A 16517-nucleotide genomic window follows, 5' to 3' on the forward strand; every position below is an offset into this window, starting at 1 on the left:
AGCCTTATGTGAGTAAAATCACTGTTTACTCATTTCAGTAGAGAAGCCACCCAACAACTGTAATAACAAATGAGATTATTTTATAAAAGAACGGTAGGAGAACAATACGAAATTAACAAGGTAGTGTGGGTTCTCTTGCACTCTGGTCTTCAGCCCTGACTTGCCGTCTAAAAATATCCATCAAACTCATCTCTCTTAAGTTATGAATCATAACTCCAAACAGTTGGTCACAGTGCCTACGGATGAGGTCGTGTGAAATTCCAAATCCGCACAGACACCCTCACGCCCCGGACTCACCCGTGCTCCACAGAGGGGCGGAGACCAACCGAGTCACCGCGCGGCCAGATGAACTCGAAGCTTGAGCATCTGCTGCGCCTTCACTCTACTTCTGTTTCTCCGCGTCACCTCTCCTGGGAAAGTCACAGACTTTTCCATCAACTAACAAAACCCAAGGAACTGGAAGAGAGAAACTCTGTGAGCTCTTCCCATGTCTCCTGGTGGAGACGCCAGCCAGGAGGAAAGGCAGGCCCTGCCCCGTGGAGCCCTGCCCGATGGAGCAGAAACTGACCAACCACCCATCCATCCGGAGGCCCATCCCCTCCTCCACTTCCTAGTACCAAAAAGTCTCAGGGACGTTCTCCACTTCTGCTGGAATCCTCTCTCTGCTTTGCAGAAACAGCATGCTCTCTATAGATTTCCAGAGTCCTTCCAGGCCTCCTTGTCTCACCAGTCACCTGGGTAGAGGACACGCTGCCTGCCTCAGCCCCGCTCTCAGCCACCCCCATTGGCCTCTCACCATCCCCAGAGTTTAGTCTGCAAAAAAGATTCAGAAATCTGGTAACTGACAGCCCCTGCACAATCTTCCTACAAGTTTCAAGAGTGTCCATAACACCTTCCCCTCTGGTTGGAAAAGATGGCAGTGGTCTCCCAGTTCCCCAGAACAACACCCCATTCAGGACCCAACCCGGTGGTGGTGGTGGGGGGGGTGGTGGTGGTGCTCCTGCAGAACTTTTCCCAGGATCTGATGAAACATTCTCCTGAATCTAGGCTTTTAATCATTGAACTCAGGCATTTCAGTTCTCAGATCTCATGCTGTTTCACAGTGTTCACTAGTTCTTAAACACTAGCGCTAAATGTGTACCTATTAAAGCCAGTGTATAGAAACAGGTTCTTTGACAGTACATTCATTTTTAAAAACCAGTACTATTTTAGAGAGTTAAAAAATGACAGACTAAATGGGAAAATACCACTGGGAACTTTTTTTTTAACTGCTTCCTTTATGTTAAGAAATGCAAGGCCTTTTTCTACAGAGTGAAGTAAGTCAGAAAAGAAAGACAAATATCATATATTAACGCATATGTATGAAATCTAGAAAACCAGTACTGACGATCCGATTTGCAGGGCAGCAAAGGAGACACAGACGTCAAGAACAGACTTGTGGACACAGTGGGGGAAGGAGAGGATGTGATGATTTGAGGGAACAGCATTGAAACATACGCATTACCGTATGTAAACTAGATAGCCAGTGGGAGTGTGATGTAAGACACAGGGAGCCCACAGTCAGAGCTCTGTGACAACCTAGAGGGGTAGGTGGGGAGGAAGGTGGGAGCGGCTTCAAGAAGGAAGGAACATATTTACGGCTGATTCATGTTGATGTATGGCAAAAAACATCGCATATTGTTAAGTAGTTATCCTCTAATTAAAAAAAAAAAAGAAAAAACAGAAAAAAGGGCAAACAACCATAGGGAAAATGTACCTTTACCACCTAGAGGGCATTAAAAAAAAAAAAAAAAAAAACAAGAAATGCAAGCCTTTTTAAATTAACTTTATTGTTTCCTAATTGAATTAAAAAAAAAATTTTTTTTTCAAACTAGCTCCAGTGTTTGAAAGCCCTAAGTAATATTTGATGGACAGGGCATTGTCCTAAGCAGAGTGGTGAGACTGAAGTTCACTGGATTGGGAGGATCATGGAACAATAGGATCTGAAGTTGGAAGTTCTTGAAACAATGAATGATTCAGTTTCTCCATAAGAACTGTAATGAAGCCATCCAGTCAAAGGTCATGTGCAAGTAGATTCCAATTCCTTTCATTTTTTATTTTTCAGGCCAAATTTGAATCCCTCTTTAGGACTTATGACAAAGATATCACCTTTCAGTATTTTAAAAGCTTCAAACGGGTCAGAATAAACTTCAGCAACCCCTTATCTGCAGCAGATGCCAGGCTCCAGCTACATAAGACTGAATTTCTTGGAAAGGAAATGAAATTATATTTTGCTCAGGTGAGTGTATTTCACTGATACCCACACTTCCCCCTTCTCCCTCTCACCCTTAAAGTGAAAGAAAGCAAAGTCGCTCAGTCGTATCCGACTCTTTGCGACCCCGTGGACTGTAGCCTACCAGGTTCCTCCGTCCATGGGATTTTCCAGGCAAGAATACTGGAGTGGGTTGCCATTTCCTTCTCCAGGAGATCTTCCTGACCCAGGGATCGAACCCAGGTCTCCCGCATTGCAGGCAGACGCTTTACTGTCTGAGCCACCAGCTTTCCCAAAAAACAGAGTATATATCCATTGTTGTTACCATCACTTAGTTATGTCCACCTCTTTTGCGACCCCATGGACTATAGCATGCCAGGCTCCTCCATCCATGGGATTTCCCAGGCAAGAATCCTGGAGTGGGGTGCCGTTTCTTTTTCCAGGGGATCTTCCCGACCCAGGGATCGAACTTGGGTCTGCTGCATTGCAGGTGGATTCTTTAACCACTGAGCCACCAGGGAAGTTCCTAGACACCCATTACCTATATGTTGATTGAAAACTCCAAGAAATCGTCTTCAGAGGGGCAAAATTCATACTAGAAATGTATCACGTCCCCTGTTTTAAGATAGCAGGGTGCAGTTGATCCCTGACCTCATAGATGACCTTCTTGAGTTGAGTGATGATGGGAAAAAGAGTCTTTTCCTGACTGTGGAAGGTGGAGGACCACAGGGTGGTGGGCGTGACTTTGCTAGAACCCCAGACTAGAGAGGTTCTGGCTTTATGCAGGTTCTGAGCAGGGCTCAGTAGCCCGCTCACTTCTGGAGAGCCTGTATCTGCAAACCCGCCCTGCACATCAACATGGGGGCTGCCAGGTCCGGTCTGAAAGGCCGGGGTGGGGGGGAAATGGGTTCATCAGGCAGGTAGCAAAATGGTAAGAAATCCTTCTGGGAAGCGGGGCTCCAGGCGCCAGGGCAGTCCCAGGCGGGGCAGGGATCTCCAGGGCAGGTTTGCTTTTCCTCCTGCCCATCACCTCCTTCCTGCCCCCGCCCCTCCATGATGGTAGACCACCCACCTTCCAGGCAGTGCATAAACTTCCACTTGACGATGTTATAGACGTCTTAACAGCTTGGCAAGAGAGCCAAAGCCCTTTAGCTCCTACTCCCTGGTGAAAGAGACCCCCTTGGGGGCCCTGAGTTCTCGGGGCAGACCCTATAGAGGGGCTTCCAGACCCTGCAGGGAAGGCGAACTTGCCAGCCCTGCCTGGGTAAATTGGAGCGGATGCCCTGCCCCCGGTGGATCCAAGCCTTAGACCTCGGATCCTTGGGAACAAATGCCCTTCTGCATTTGGTGCGGATCCATATAAGCGATTGCTTAGACCCTCCCATGACCTTTCCTGGTTTATTGAAGTAAAGACATGTTCATTGTGAAATTTTTAGGGGGGGGGGGAGTGGAGGAGGGGCGGGATTATACTAAAGAACAAAGAAAATACAAAGTGGCCAGATTTGAATGTAAGATGACTCCAAACAGCCCTCCATTCACTGGCGTAACTTTTAAGCCCCCAGAACCAGGATCTCGGTTATTGTCCCTTATCATTATTTTTTTTCTTAAAATATGTATCCTAGAAGCTGGGCTTCCCAGGTGGTGCTAGTGATAAAGAAACTGCCTGCCAATGAAGGAGACAGAAGAGATATGATTTGATCCCTGGGTCGGGAAGATTCCCCAGGAGGTGGACATGGCACCCCACTCCAGTATTCTTGCCTGGAGAATCCCCATGGGCAGGGGAGTCAGGCTGGCTATAGTCCATGGGGTCGCAAAGAGTCACACGACTGAAGCACCTTAGCATGCGTACACGCATCCTAGAAGGTGCATTTATGTTTTCCTCCCTCCCTTTTGGCATTTGATTCAGAGCCCCAAAGGGGGAGGGAAGCCTGAGAGCGTGGCAAGTCCCCATCCCTGCTTTGCCCCCCTGAAAACCGGTGTCAGTCCTGGAGGTGTCGCTTAGCCTTTGGAGTGTCTGTGATATGTTGTAATGCCTCCGTAACACGAGGAGCTGCAGACAATTGGTTCTGAGATCCCTTCTGACCTCGGCCACAGCGCTTTACTTTTCTTCCATCTGTTCTAAAATTACCTCTGTATATTTTCTATCCGTCTCAGTTCAGTTTAGTCACTCAGTCGTGTGTCTGACTCTTTCAACCCCATGGACTGAAGCACGCCCGGCCTCCCTGTCCATCACCCACTCCCAGAGTTTACTCAAACTCATGTCCATTGAGTCAGTGATGCCATCCAACCATCTCATCTCTGTCCTTCCCTTCTTCTCCCGCCTTCAGTCTTTCCCAGCATCAGGGTCTTTCCCGGTGAGTCTAGGTCAAGCATCCTTTCTCGTGGTCCACGGTGCCTATGAGTCCCTACCCCGGGAGGGCGCTCTAATCACATTTGCACTATGACCTAAGTCCCCTCTCCCCGCGCTTGTGAGCTGTATGGCGGTTCACCCCGGGGTGAGCCTGTGGACGCGGTTGGTCCCCGACCACTGTCTTCCGCAGGCGGTTGTGAGGCGCCCTCATGCTGCCTCCGTCCTTCCCCCTTCAAGAAACATCTCCTCCCTCTCTCCTCCAGACTTTACACATAGGCAGTTCGCACCTGGCCCCTCCGAATCCAGACAAACAGTTCCTCATCTCTCCTCCTGCCTCACCGCCGGTCGGCTGGAAACAAGTGGAAGACGCTACTCCCGTCATAAATTATGACCTTTTATACGCTATCTCCAAGCTAGGGCCAGGTAAGCCGTGCCCTCGGGTAAGGACTGGGGGTGGGGGGAGGTGAGGACACGTGGAGAGGTTTGCCCAGGGCATCCATCAGAGCACCCCTCTCACCCTGTCACCGGATGGATGCCAGTGCATGCTGTGAATTGCCTCTGTTTGGCTTTCTGCCTCTGCATTGGGGTCACCCATTACTGGGGAGCCTGCACACCCGCCCGCCTCTGACCTCTTGCCTTAGGAAGAGGGGCATGCTGGCTCTGGGGACCCATCACCATGATCTCTCTGCATCTCATCACGTGACTGCCTCCCCTCACCCACTGAGCACAGCCCATGGTCGGGGGGGAGGTGGGTAGGGGACCCAAGACCCCCCTCAGAGGTGCTGTTGCTCCAAGCAGGGATGACTTTGGAAAGGAGAAAATGGGCCTTTCCCCACTTCCGTTAAGTTTCATTTTTAGTCAAGGGAATTTTGTCCATCGACACGGTCCTCACCTGCCCATTTGAAGGTGTGAGCAGTCAGAGACCCATAGGTCACAAGAGGAGAAGGAGCCCCAGACACACAGGCCCACAGGCAGGGGTGCTCACCCACTGAGCTTGCCAGGGAAAGAAGAGATTCTGTGCCTTTGAAGGGACAAAGGTGTGAGCATTTGGGAAGAAAGGTACTCTGGCCTCAGGCTTCATATCCAGAAAATGAGTGTTGCACTTCGTACAATGCCTTGGCTCATCGGCAGAGCTCAGTACCTGTTTTCTGGAAACGGTAAAATGTTGGTGGTTCCCATCCTATCGATAGGGTTTGGGTGAGCTGGAAGGTGCAGGCAGGGGTCTTGGGGTGACCAGGATTGAGCCCCACTTCTGCCCTATCCATGGGGCAAATGCAGTAAACACTGAGGCCATCAGCTTTCTCCTTGACCAGTAATCTGATTGATGTTCCTTTGAGTGGAGAGTTTTGTTTTCCTGGACCATCAGCAGTTTCATATGAAAAAGGTGACATTGCTGTTAACACCTCTCAGGCAGAAAATTCCCTCTATGGTAGAAAGCAAAGATTGCATCACCCGCTGCTCACCGTGGCATGAAGTTCAAGTTAGAAGTGCCAGTGTTCCTCCGAGCAGCTCCAGGCTAAGGTGCATTAGCAGAGTCCAGGGTTGGAAACTTCTGGAATGTTAGAGAGGGGGAAAGGGAGACGTCTACCTAGAGAAAGGAGTCAAACTGTCCCAGGGGCAGGAAGAGCTGTTAATGAACATTCTTTATACTCTAGAACCTACCGCTTTTTTTTTTTTTTTAACAGATGTCTTGTTTGAGAAGCCCTTTTAGAGAATAGGCATCAGTTTGCTTTCAGTTTACTCAACAATGAGCTTGAATAGTAATTCATATTTCAGTGTGTTTTCCAGCCAACAAGATTGCAAAGATTTTGCAAATGTGATCCCGTCTCCTTGCTTTCTGGATTATGTCTCCTTGGCAGGAGATAAAGATTTGTAAAGAGGATCATGACCAAGATTTTGAGTGATATATCTGACCCTCTACCTTAACTTTCTGCCCCTTGAGAATATTGAAGCTTGTTCACTGTTTCAGTCACTCAGTCACGTTTAACTCTTTGCAACCCCATGGACTGTATGGAGCCCACGGGATTCTCCAGGCAAGAATACTGGAGCGGGTTGCCATTTCCTCCTTCAGGGGGTCTTCCCAACCCAGGAATCGAAGCCCTCTCTTATGTCTCCTGCATTGGCAGGCAGATTCTTTACCACTGGGCCATCTGGGAAGCCCTCACCCATTCAGTGAAATGAAAGTTGCTCAGTCGTATCTGACTCTTTGTGACTCCATGGACTAATACAGTCCATGGAATTTCCCAGGCCAGAATACTGGAGTGGGTAGCCATGCCCTTCTCCAGGGGATCTTCCTGACCCAGGGATTGAACCCAGGTCTCCTGCCTTGCAGGGGAATTCTTTACCAGCTGAGCCACAAGAGAAGCCCTTTCAGAGGCAGTTACAATAACATTGCAGTCTCACGTGTGGGCTTGAGAAGAGGCAACACTTTGTTTATGAGTAAAAGCCCCTTGACTGAGCCTGATAAATTTCAGGCTGCTGTACAATAGCAGGACACTCCTGGTTTGAGGGGGTTGATAACTGTGTGAAAAAGGATGCTGTGGTCAAAAATGCTTTTGGAGCACCTGGTTCAGAACTCACATCTGTTTCTTTTGGGCAAAGAGGCTTCCCCATGCTTCCCATCTCTAGCCTGGGCTGTGAGCTTCCGTGAAAGCCTTCAGTGGGGAGAGATGCCCAAGAGGGCCTTACCTGACGCCTTTATTCATACATCTTTTCCTGAACAGGTGCCGCTTTCACCATACCAGGGAAGTCTCCTGGGTAGTTTAGAGAGAGCCTAGTGTACATGCTAAAAAGCTGAAAGTGTTAATTGCTGGGTTGTGTCCGACTCTTTGCAACCCCATGGACTGTAGCCTGCCAGGCTCCTCTATCCATGGAATTCTCCAGGCAAGAGTACTGGAGTGGGTTGCCATTCCTTCTCTAGAGGATCTTCCCAACCCAGGGATCGAACCTGGGTTTCCAGCACTGCAGGGAGATTCTCTACCCTCTTAGCCACCAGGGAAGCCCATACATGCAAAGAGTAATTAAATATACATTCCTTCCATACCTTTCACATGCCTGGACTCAGAGTGTTTGAAAACAGTCATTTGCAGTGTTGAGATGTATAAAGAAAGTGAAAGTGAAGTCGCTCAGGCGTGTCGGACTCTGCGACCCCATGGACTGTAGCCTACCAGGCTCCTCAGTCCATGGAATTTTCCAGGCAAGAGTACTGGAGTGGTTTGCCATTTCCTTCTCCAGTGGATCTTCCTGACCCAGGGATCGAACCCAGCTCTCCTGCACTGCAGGCAGATGCTTTACCGCTGAGCCAAGGAGCCACCAAAGAAACACCAATCCAGAGTGTGCCTCGCTGTGTCCTGAGGTCCCCAGTGGATGCCCACAGAAGCTCGGCCGAGCTGACTCCTGCCTGCACATTCGTTTGCCCTTGCTTTTTTTTGGCCCTTACCTCCTTGCCTGAGTTACCCTGCAATTATTTTCTTTCCCCAGGGGAAAAGTATGAACTGCATGCAGCCACCGACACCACCCCCAGCGTGGTGGTCCACGTCTGTGAGAGCGATCAGGAGAACGAGGAAGAAGACGAGATGGAAAGAATGAAGAGACCGAAGCCCAAAATTATCCAGACCAGGAGGCCAGAGTACACGCCCATCCACTTAAGCTGAACCGGCGCCCGGACGAAGACGTGCTCCAAACCATGCTCGCAAGAAGGCATCTTTTACTGTGGAAGCAGCCGGTCACAGCTTTGGAGGCGGCAGCCGTGACCGCTGTGGCGGAAATTCCAGTTCACGTTGCTCAGAAGAGAATCGAGGCTTCGTCCCCTGGTTCTAACGCTGCGCCTCAGTCAGTGTTCGAGGCTCCTGGCCAGGCCCCGAGCCAATCACTGAGCTTGGGGTGATCGCACAAGGACATCTGGGAGCATCGCGGGAAAACCAATAATGATAGTCTTTTGTACTTGTTCTCTTCTGGTAGGTTCTGTCTTGGCCAGGGGCAGATTGATCCGTGGGCCCCGGGGAGAGTCTTTGTGTTTAATCAGTCTACAAGGTAGACGCACTCTCTCTCCTGGTGGGAAAAGGCGCCACGTGAAGCCACGAGGCGTCTGGTGCAGAAAGGTTGTGAAAGCAACCGTGCAACGTGGAAACTGTAGCGTTTCATTTCCCCCTTCATGTTCTGATGTTTGTGCATGTGTATTACTGATTTCTCAGAACTAACCTTTGTTTGTATGTAGAGTTGCGCCACTGCTGTTTTACATCTTCTGGGGAGATAAGAAGGCATCTGTGAAGTCTGTCACCTTTGCAGATTCGTGACTGTCTTTGCAAGGGCACCCACGGCGGGGTGGAGGGGATTCTACCTGGAATACACACACCATTCCGCATCCTGTCCGATGCGACCGATAACGTGTTTTTGCAAAAGAAGTCGATCTGGAATTCCTGTGTAGCGTTTCGCTTATAAAATTCAGAAAATAGCACTTTCACTGCCAACTACTAGTGGGTGAGAAATTTTAGTTTAGATGTTTTAGATCAGGCAATACGTAGGTTTCATTTGTTTCTTTGACGTGGTGGTTTATATAACATGAATCATAGCCAAAACCCTTTTCGGGGGGAATAGTCAATTGAGATCATTAATTTTTTTACCCCCACTAATACATCAAGATAAACTTGTAAATAAAGCCGGTAGTATATATTCACACCTGTTGTGCACTTGGGTGAGACATATATGGCCAGGGAAGACTAGGGTCAGATGTGTTGACCTCCCCGTGAATCATATGTTGTAGAAAATGCCTTTCAGATGTTTGATGGGACTTGAATTCAAAGCACGTGAAGTGGATAGTGGATATAAGAAGGGTGCAGTGCCTTTCCCATTAATTCCTGGTGGAGTTGTCACACTAGGTTAACGTTTGTAATTTTTTTCTAGTGTCCTGTGTATGTGTATGTCTGGTCGATGGGTACTCCCTTTTGGCCTTACAATATTGTAACAATGTTTGTCCTTTTGAAATACCTAATGCCAAGTAACAGTGCATGCTTTAGAAAAGGGGAAGAGGGCTTTCTTTAAGAAGTAAAGGCGTTTGGCTGTTCCTGTCAAGAAACTGACTGAATGGTCTCCAAACCCTGTTTACAGGACCTGGTGGGGTGTGGGGGACAAATGAGCAAGAGATGCGTGCATAGTCGTTCAAGTGTTCGTAGTTCAGTGCTTTTAAACTGGGGAGGCTAACCACGAGATATTTTTTTTAACTGCATTCTCTAATAAATCGACGCAATATGCTCTTTATGGAAAAGCTGTCCATTGTTTTATTTCTAAGGGTCAGCCTGTGAGCCCTTTGACTTCTGCAGTCTCAGAAGGATGCACTCCTTTATCAGTCTGGGTTTGAGAACTCCCGGTTCCTTGCTGTCGTTCACAGGCTGTCGGCCACACTAATGGGGCATCACATAGCAAAGAGGAAAATGGATAAAACTGAAATCAGAAGTCTGGAGTGTTTCCTTTGTCCAGGGAGAGGATGCTGAGATCAACATCCCTTTTACCATCAGCTCCGCTAAACATTGGGCTTCCCAGGTGGGGCAGTGGGAACCCACCTGCCAATGCAGGAGGCACAGGAGACATGGGCGGGTTCCATCCCTGGGTCAGGAAGATTCCCCTGGAGTAGGAAACAGCAACTCATTCCAGTATTCTTACCTGGAAGATTCCATGGCCAGAGGAGTCTGGCGGTCTATATTCCACGTGGTGGCAAAGCGTCGGACATGACCAGTACATGCCCAAACACACATACACACACCCCTGTAAACGATGTTTCTGATGGTTAATTTGAGGAATTTTCTTTCCTGTAGGAAAGTTGCCTGTGGAACATACTAAGTTGCAAAGGCCAGTTATGTTCAGAAAGTCTGTCTGTAAGCCTCCTATTTGAATTTCACCTGGAAGTCTGATCAAAAATGGTGGTGCGCTCCTGGCCAGCCCTCAAAGGCCTGAATAAATGCTGTGTTTATTTGCAAATGATATATATGTGTGTACTCATACATATATGTATCTTTTGGGCTCAGACGGTAAAAGAATCCATCAACAATGCGGGAGACCTGGGTTTGATCCCTGGGTTGAGAAGACCCCATGGAGAAGGAAATGGCTACCCACTCCAGTATTCTGCCCTGGAGAATTCCATGGACAGAGGAGCCTGGCAGGCTACAGTCCATGGGGTCGCGAAGAGTCGGACACGACTGAGGGACTTCCGCTTTCACACTCTCTTATTTGCGAATGATGTCTGCATCTCTTTCAAGATGAACATCAGGCATTTTTCCATGGAAGTTCACGTGCTCCCATTTTCCACTGAAGAGCAGCCTCATTCTGTCATTCCTCAGGAGCACCTGCATATTTTAAATTCACGTATGTTTGCGGTCTAAGCGTGTAGGAAAATCCTCATTTGCATCGAGTTGGTTGAATCTGACTGTTGAGAAGATTTACTAATTAACCACCAGGGAAGGAGGGTGAGGCTGCTTTTTGTCATCATGTTGAGTAACTAGGAGCCTCTGTAGAGCAGAACTGGATTGGGAAGTGTGCTGGTCCAGGGTCGTATCTCATATATAACCCTGGAATAAAGTCGAATTGTGTTGTCAGTTACCTCAGATTTCCAGTAGGTCCCCTTACACATAACTGGAGAAATATGGGTGGCTGGTCCCATTGCCCGGGAAGCCTTCAGATCCTAGATTAGAAATCCACATGTCAACAAACAGCCTCACTCCTGATGGACGATGCCTGATGAATGGTTCTGAGTTAAGGTACCTGTGGCGGCCTCAGCTCAAATTCCAAAGCTAAGAGTGCTCACAGTCTGGTCTCCAGGCAGATGGCTACGTTGTTGTTGTTCAGTCGCTAAGTTGTGTCCAACTCTTTGTGACCCCATGAACTGCAGCACGCCAGGCTCCTCTGTCCTCCACTATCTCCCGGAGTTTGTTCACGCTCATGTCCATTGAGTTGGTGATGCCATCCAACCACCTCATCCTGTGCCTCCCCATTTTCCTCCTGCCCTCAATCTTTCCCAGCATCACGATCTTTTCCAATGAATGGATTCTTTGCATCAGGTGGTCAAAGTATTGGAGCTTCAGCTTCAGCATCAGTCCTTCCAATGAATATTCAGGACTGATTTCCTTTAGGATGGACTGGTTTAATCTCCATGCAGTCCAAGGGACTCTCAAGAGTCTTCTCCAGCACCACAGTTTGAAAACATCAGTTCTTCAGCAAAGGCCCCTAAATCATGAACGTGCCCAGGACTCAAGCCCCTCTAGTGAGTGGGCTCAGTAAAAGGCAAAAGGACAGACACCAAACAGGCAGAGTCATGCAGAGCACATCCTTTGCCATTGATTGGATGTGTTCCTTAAATAGATTTTGATAGAATATATTTCTCATCTGATGGTAAGTAGCTTAGAGCCATCCATCCCAGAAAAGAAAATCAGGATACTCAAAATGTGTGCTAAATCCAAACAAAGGGTAGTAAATGATGAGAGAAGTATAACATTTTCTGCAGCTATTAATACTCAAGCTAAAAACATTGTTTGCAGTCAGAGAGCATTTTAGGATTTGTTATTTCCAGAATATTGTGAGATTTAGTGCCCAGAGGAGGTTTGCATTTTTGGAGAGCTTTAATTTTACGTGAAATTGTACAGACCTCATCACTAACTAAATACAGCTTCTCAAATGTTGCAAAGGATCAGATACACTCTATGGCCATGTTATGAACAAAATTGAATCAGCAGCTGGGCTATGTCCTATTTTATAGCATTTAAAGAATCCTGTGGAATATTTGCTCCAAGTGCCTATCAAATAAAGTTCATCTAAGGTCAACAATTCAGATGGAAACTACATGAATAATTTACATTGAAATTATTTGAGCAGTTAGAATACAGATAAGAAATACATTTTTTTTTTTCTTTCCCAGTTCTCCTGTCTTCTGATTCTAAAGTAGGACACAGGGAATTTCAAATATGCCACTGCTTTTGGCAATCTTTAATTCACATCTGAAATTCTCACTCTCGTGACTCACCAAACGTTACATGGCAATTAGGTAGATGGATTTTATTCTCACATACCTCATTTTCTTCAGCACTCCCTCCCCACTGTTCGTGAAAGGTCATTTTAATCATGACTATGCTTGTGAAAGACAGAGAAGCTTATTTGCAAGTGATTGAGATGAGGCTCCTACAGCCCTCGTCTCTGTTTAAAGATTCTGATTAGGGCTTAGATACCATTCTACACAGCTACTGAGTGCCCAGTGATTGCTATACCCCCTGCTCAGAGTTGTACCTCCTGATTGACTTTCACGCCTGGTCATGTGGAATTTGCGGTGTTTCTAACTTGCTCTGTCCTTCCTCTCTCCCCTCTGCTCCACTGACTGTGTCTCCTAAAACATCACCCCTCTGCCCAGCCCCACCTGGGCCAACTCCACAGCGATGTGTACCCCATGAGACCGGTCCCATGTCTTCCCTACTCACCTGCGTCTGAATCTCTTGCAGCTACCACCGTGCCCAGCTTGCAGGGCTCAATAAATAGGCCTGAAATAATTACCCAAGGCAACCATCCTTGCCCTCTGTCTCCATTATTATTGTCTCCCTCTCTCTGAGAATCATTCCCAGCCACTCCTGCTGTGTCACCCATGGTGCCCCATACTTCCCCATCGTAAATGTATGGCCTTCTCAGCGTAGTTGTTAAATTGTCTGGCTTTCATGTTAGAACAGAAATTAAGTGGAGGTGGGATTCCTGGTGACCCATGGCTCATTCCGTAGACTTTCCAAAAGTTGGATGGATGGATAGCTGGGTGTGTAGGGGAGGGATCAACGGATAGGTGGGTGGTGGGTGGTGGGATGGATGGATGGATGGAGATTTCAGAGGATGTGTGAGAGGTTACTGAGAAAAAAATAGAAAAACAATAAGGTATATTCCCCTCTGCCTACTCAGTAGAGCCAATAAGCAGCTCCCTGTTTTGAATCCAACAAACTGACAGACTGCTAGAGCAGCAATAATCAAAAGGAAAGAAAAGGAGACACCAGTGTATTGGGGTAGATCACTAGGTGAGAAAAGAAAAAAAAATGGTTTTAAAATTTCTTTTCAAAATAGGGTGCGTGACTGAATCAGGAAAGAACTTTTCAGGACAACAGAAATGTTCTCTATCTGGATGGAGCAACGCAGCAACAGGGCAGTAACAACAGCCCAGTAGTTGTAAAGCAAGTGCATGCATTTGTCCAAAACTCATCAAGAACTGCAGACTTATAATGGCTGTGTTTTGTTTTATGTAAAGCATGTCTCAATAAAGTTAATTTACTTTTTAAAATCAGGATAAATGAAAGAAAATTTGAATCTGAAGACAAAGGACAAAAGTTAGGGGAAGGCCTTAATGCTCACCATATCCTTGTCATTTTTCAAGTGTGTAATGCTTTGGTATCATACTCAAGAGCTTCCCTGGTGGCTCAGTGGTAAAGAATCCCCTGCCAGTGCAGGAGACATGGGCTTGATCCCTGGGTAAGGAAGATCCCCTGGAGAAGGAAATGGCAACCCTCTCCAGTATTCTTGCCTAGGAAGTCCCAAGGATAGAGGACACTGGAGGATTACACTCCATGGGATCACAAAGTGACACAACTTAGCAACTAAACAACAGCAACATTCTTAAACACAGAACTTTACAGCAAGGCAAAGCAGCTTCCCAAATTAGAGTATGTGCATTCTGATTAAGCTTTCCTGGAGGAACTTGATATGTCCATGACAATTTGTTAACTTTGAAAATCAGCTTGAGTCGTATTTCCTAAAGTTTAATACATGACTAATTTTTCACCTGTTCAGAACCAACCAATTGCTTCTTCAAGAATATAAGCATCTTCAAGTAACCAGTGGTATACAAAATTCATTTTAGCAGGTTTCTAATTCATGTATGGTTGTGAGAGTTGGACTGTGAAGAAAGGTGAGCGCCGAAGAATTGATGCTTTTGAACTGTGGTGTTGGAGAAGACTCTTGAGAGTCCCCTGGACTGCAAGGAGATCCAACCAGTCCATTCTAAAGGAGATTAGCCCTGGTTGTTCTTTGGAAGGAATGATGCTAAAGCTGAAACTCCAATACTTTGGCCACTTCATAAGAAGAGTTGATTCACTGGATAAGACCCTGATGCTGGGAGGGATTGAGGGCAGGAGGAGAAGGGGACGACAGAGGATGAGATGGCTGGATGGCATCAGCAACTCGATGGACATGAGTTTGAGTGAACTCCGGGAGTTGGTGATGGACAGGGAGGCCTGGTGTGCTGCGATTCATGGGGTCGCAAAAAGTCGGACATTACTGAGCGACTGAACTGAACTGAATGTCAATCCACACTCTCATCAGGCCTCAGGCAGTAGTGACATACTGGACCAGGAAAATACTTCCACAATGATGCATCTGAAAATAATGATCTATTAGAAAAAGAAACAAAGTATCAATAACAAAAACAAAACCCAGTATGTTTCTGCAAGGTCTTCTGAAATATTTTTCCTGCAAATTATACAAAATGTGCATCATTCTTCTTCTTATAAAAACATTTAAGCAGCACAAGACTTCCTTGATGGTCCAGTGGCTAAGACTCTGCATTCTCTATGCCTGGGTTCAATCCCTGGTCAGGGTATTAGACCCCACAAGCTGCAACTAAGAGTTTGCATGCAGTCAAATAAACAAATAAATACCACAAAACAAAGAAAAAAATACTTGGTGAACTTGAGAAGCCCATTTGTCACTAAGAAAATTTTAAGCATCGTGAGTATTAGAGAAATAACTTTTAAAAGCTTTAGAAGATCCTCTACAACCATTATAAGTAGTGGCTTTTGTCATATCTGAATGTTTGTGCCTTACAAAAATCTAACATTTTATGCAGTTTTATTATAGGATAAGTTGCCAAATAACCTCTTAACTGTGTTAACTTGAAGGTGTGCTTCAACTAATGAGGCAAAATTAGTCCCAGCTTCAGTTTTTTGTCTTTCTGGCAGCTCTTTGGTGGCAGAGGTACTAACAAGTAGGTGCGTACTTGCAGTCTGTAGCAGAAAGCCCACATGCGTACGTGCGGCTAAGTTGCTTCAGTTGTGTTCAACTCTTTGTCACCCCGTGGACTGTAGCCCACCAGGCTCCTCTGTCCATGGGGATTCTCCAGGCAAGAATACTGGAGTAGGTTGCCATGCCTCCTCCAGGGGATCTTCTTAACCCAGAGATCTAACTAGTGTCTCTTATGTTTCCTGCATTGGCAGGCGGGTTCTTTAGCACTGGGGCCATTTGGGAAACCCAGCAGAATACATACAGTCCTGCCAAATCCAGGAGATAGAGAGGAAGCAGAAATCTCTCAATCATGTTCCACTCTTTGCGACTCCACGGACTGTACAGTCCATGGAATTCTCCAGGCCAAAATACTGGAGTGGGTAGCCATTCCCTTCTCCAAGGGATCTTCCCAACCCAGGAATCGAACCCAGGTACCTGGCATTTCAGGCAGATTCTTTACCAGCTGAGCCACCAGGGAAACCCAAGAATACTGGAGTGGGTAGCCCATCCCTTCTCCAGAGGATCTTCCCAACCCAGGAATTGAACTGGGATCTTCTGCATTGCAGGTGGATTCTTTACCAGCTGAGCCACCAGGGACAGACAGGAAAGGGGTCTTAGAAGCCACCCCAAGATGTGGTGTATTTTCATTTGGCAACTGACTGCCCATCTACTGTTTCCCTAACCCTAACCAGCGTTAGACCCTGAGTGGCTTCTAGACCTTGAGTGGCTTCAGCTTCGAGTCAGTTACTTCAAGTTCTCTCTGCTGAATTTCATAAATGATTTGCCTTTCAGTTTTGTTGAGACCTGATTCCAGATTCTTGGTGGATTTAACCCTCATACTGTTTGTGGCCTCACCAAACTAGATGTCATATGTTCCCCGAAGTTATGCAATATCGCTCACTGAGTCTA

General features: G+C 46.9%; 1 protein-coding gene across 2 annotated transcripts in view; it reads left to right on the top strand.

Annotated features, from left to right (window-relative positions):
* Positions 1-9864, top strand: part of RCAN1 (regulator of calcineurin 1) — a 123937-nt gene extending 114073 nt beyond the window's left edge. Inside the window, exons 2-4 of one of the 2 annotated variants that reach the window (XM_027967511.3) lie at positions 2105-2278; positions 4865-5024; positions 8082-9864. In XM_027967511.3, coding sequence (XP_027823312.1) covers positions 2105-2278; positions 4865-5024; positions 8082-8254 — 507 coding nt within the window. In that variant the 3' untranslated portion in view covers positions 8255-9864. 2 annotated transcript variants of the gene reach the window in all.
* The last annotated feature ends 6653 nt before the right edge of the window (positions 9865-16517 follow it).

Source organism: Ovis aries, chromosome 1, assembly GCF_016772045.2.
Source record: "Ovis aries strain OAR_USU_Benz2616 breed Rambouillet chromosome 1, ARS-UI_Ramb_v3.0, whole genome shotgun sequence".
Lineage (NCBI taxonomy): Eukaryota > Metazoa > Chordata > Mammalia > Artiodactyla > Bovidae > Ovis > Ovis aries.